General features: G+C 32.0%; 1 protein-coding gene across 1 annotated transcript; it reads right to left on the bottom strand.

Annotated features, from left to right (window-relative positions):
- Nucleotides 1-1701: 1701 nt before the first annotated feature.
- Nucleotides 1702-2573, bottom strand: LOC142230358 (uncharacterized). Its single transcript, XM_075301005.1, has 2 exons — nt 2447-2573; nt 1702-2224 (listed from the first exon to the last, which is right to left on the bottom strand). The coding sequence occupies exons 1-2, from the start codon at nt 2511-2513 to the stop codon at nt 1800-1802; spliced, it is 492 nt and encodes a 163-aa protein (XP_075157120.1). The 5' UTR covers nt 2514-2573; the 3' UTR covers nt 1702-1799.

Genomic DNA, 2573 nt, shown 5'->3' with positions numbered 1-2573 from the left:
TTCATAAAAATCATATGTGTGAATGCAAACATATATAAATTTACAAATTTCGACTAAACATACATATGTTGTGATATTTTATTCAAAGCGACAGAGAGAGAGTATAGAGAAAGAAATAGAGATGGAAACCGGGAGAGTTGACGAAAGATATCAACATAACACAGCGAAAGAATCAAAAGAGAACAATTTCTGTGAAACCGCTTGTATGTTGTTTCGAAAAACTGTTTTATGATAAGGCCAAAAATTTGATATGTTTAAGTCTAAATATTATTTAATTTGAATAAAGAGAATGGACATTCGGAACCAAGAGAGTAGACATTTGAAAAACAAACAGCATATGTTATGTATGTGTGGACATGTGTTTTGTTTATCATTTTGGCATTATGGTTACAATTTTTTTCTTGGTTCGTTAAAAGAAATCAGGGGTCTTCATAAAAATAACGAAAGGGCACTATACTATTTTTAAAGTTGGGACAGTAAAATGAAATAAGGAGGAAATAGTGAAAAATTACACAGTAAACTGTATAAAAAGAAAGTTTAGTTCCTCTTTATTAATAAGTAGTCCACGAGGAGTTGACGGACACCTTCAAATATAAAAGCGGGCATTAAGTTCGAGTTTTACAGCTAAAACAATTTAAAAAGTTTATTTTCTTTAAAATGAATTATTAAAGAAAAATAAAAGGAATTTTAGAGCGATGGTGTTAAATGCTAGTAAAAAACTGTTCACTCTTAAATAAATTTATGTTTATATTATAAAATTATGTATGTATGTTTATACTCGACTCCACGTTCTTCTTTTGTTAGTTTTTGAATTCCTTCCAAATTTTAAAGTTTTGTACAAAAACAGTTTTTTATTACAAGATTGTTATTTTTGCAATAAAAAATAATATTTTATCCAAAAATCAGTCAATTTCGTTTATATCAAGCACTGTTACTGACTATAAGTCTTTAATAACGCATATTTCGAAGTTTCATTTAAAAAAAATAATATAGTATAAATATAAATGTGTAAATTAAAAAAAAAAAAAAAAACAAAAAAAAAAATGTTCGGTCGGAGCAGGGATTGAACCCACGACCCTTTGCATGCAAGGCAGACATGCTAACCACTGCTCCACGTGGCAAACAAATGTATGTTTCTGTTAAATAATGTTATGTTTGCATGGGCTCGTGGGCGCTGCAAACTATGCTATATAAATGTAACTTAAAACGATAATTATCTACTGGTGACTATAACAGCTACGTAGCCCAGTGGATAGTGTGTTGGCTTACAAACTGTATGGTCCTCGGTTCGATTCTCCGTGCAGGCGAAAGGTAAAATTTAAAAAAATTATAAAATTAACATTATTTGTATTACAGAAAAAGGTGCCAATAACTAAAAAATTTCGTGGAAGTGAAAATTACGAGTATGTTAGGGAATGAGCACAATCGTGTTTGGGAAAAATTCTTCCAAGCATATAATATTTTTGGCTCAAAATGCTTCCAAACATATAATATGTTCACATAAAACAAACATATTAATGTTTCGGCAGTATGCAATAATATATGTGCTTCCTGCAAAATATGTTTGGAACATATGTTAAAGAAGCGATTTTTTTTGAGGGTGTAGATGGCGTCATTATTTTCCTACAAAACATTCTAAATTGTTCACATAAAATATTAAATTGAAATTATTTTCCGATATTTTAATTATATTACACTTACTTTGTTTAGTTTTTTATCATTATTGTTTTTTATTTTTATTTATTTTTCACTTAAAACACTAAATTTTTGGTTACTCAAGTACCTCAACAAAATAATACTCAAAGTTTGGCCATAGCATACATAGCAAACAAGGCTATCACATAGAATGAACTCCAAGCCGCCGAAGATGCTGAAGACCATGCAGACGATGAAGAGTTGGCATATCCACGTCCTTGACTATTATGATTATTGGAATTAGCATAACTAAATGTACTAGGATAGCCAGGTTGTCCGGGATAACCTGGTTGGCCAGGATATCCTGGAGGTGCTCCAGGACCTCCACTATAGGTATTTGTGCGTCCTTGTTCATCGCTGACATTGATATGGAAACCACCATTACCGCCATAACCACCATAAGGGACACCATTGGCATCTACACCACCATAGCCATAACTAACCTCACTATGACCTGGCTGATTTGAACTTGCCGATGACCATGAACTTGCTCCATTGCCGCCGCCACCCCAACCTCCTTGACCTTGACCTGATGACAAAGAAAAACAAACAAATTATTACTAAAATTGAATTAACATTTAGTTAAATTGCTTATGATATCATCCGCCTTTCGGTATTTGCTTCAAATCTCCTTTCCCCAAAAATAATTATCTCCATCAATTTCCATTTAATTCTAAATAGTTTTAACTTGCATGTTTTCGTAGTTTATTTTTTTTTTTTTTGGTTTCGGGATGTTTATACTGCGTCTTACCTGAACTCATTAGACAGTGACTCAATATTATAGCGCTTCCGAATAGAAAGAATGAAGTCGTTTGCATGTTAACTCATTCAGTGTTGTTCATGTACTAACACCGAATGTTGGTTGTTGTCATGATTTT

The sequence above is a fragment of the Haematobia irritans genome, chromosome 3 (assembly GCF_050003625.1).
Source record: "Haematobia irritans isolate KBUSLIRL chromosome 3, ASM5000362v1, whole genome shotgun sequence".
Lineage (NCBI taxonomy): Eukaryota > Metazoa > Arthropoda > Insecta > Diptera > Muscidae > Haematobia > Haematobia irritans.
This window is presented reverse-complemented; position numbering and strand designations above follow the sequence as displayed.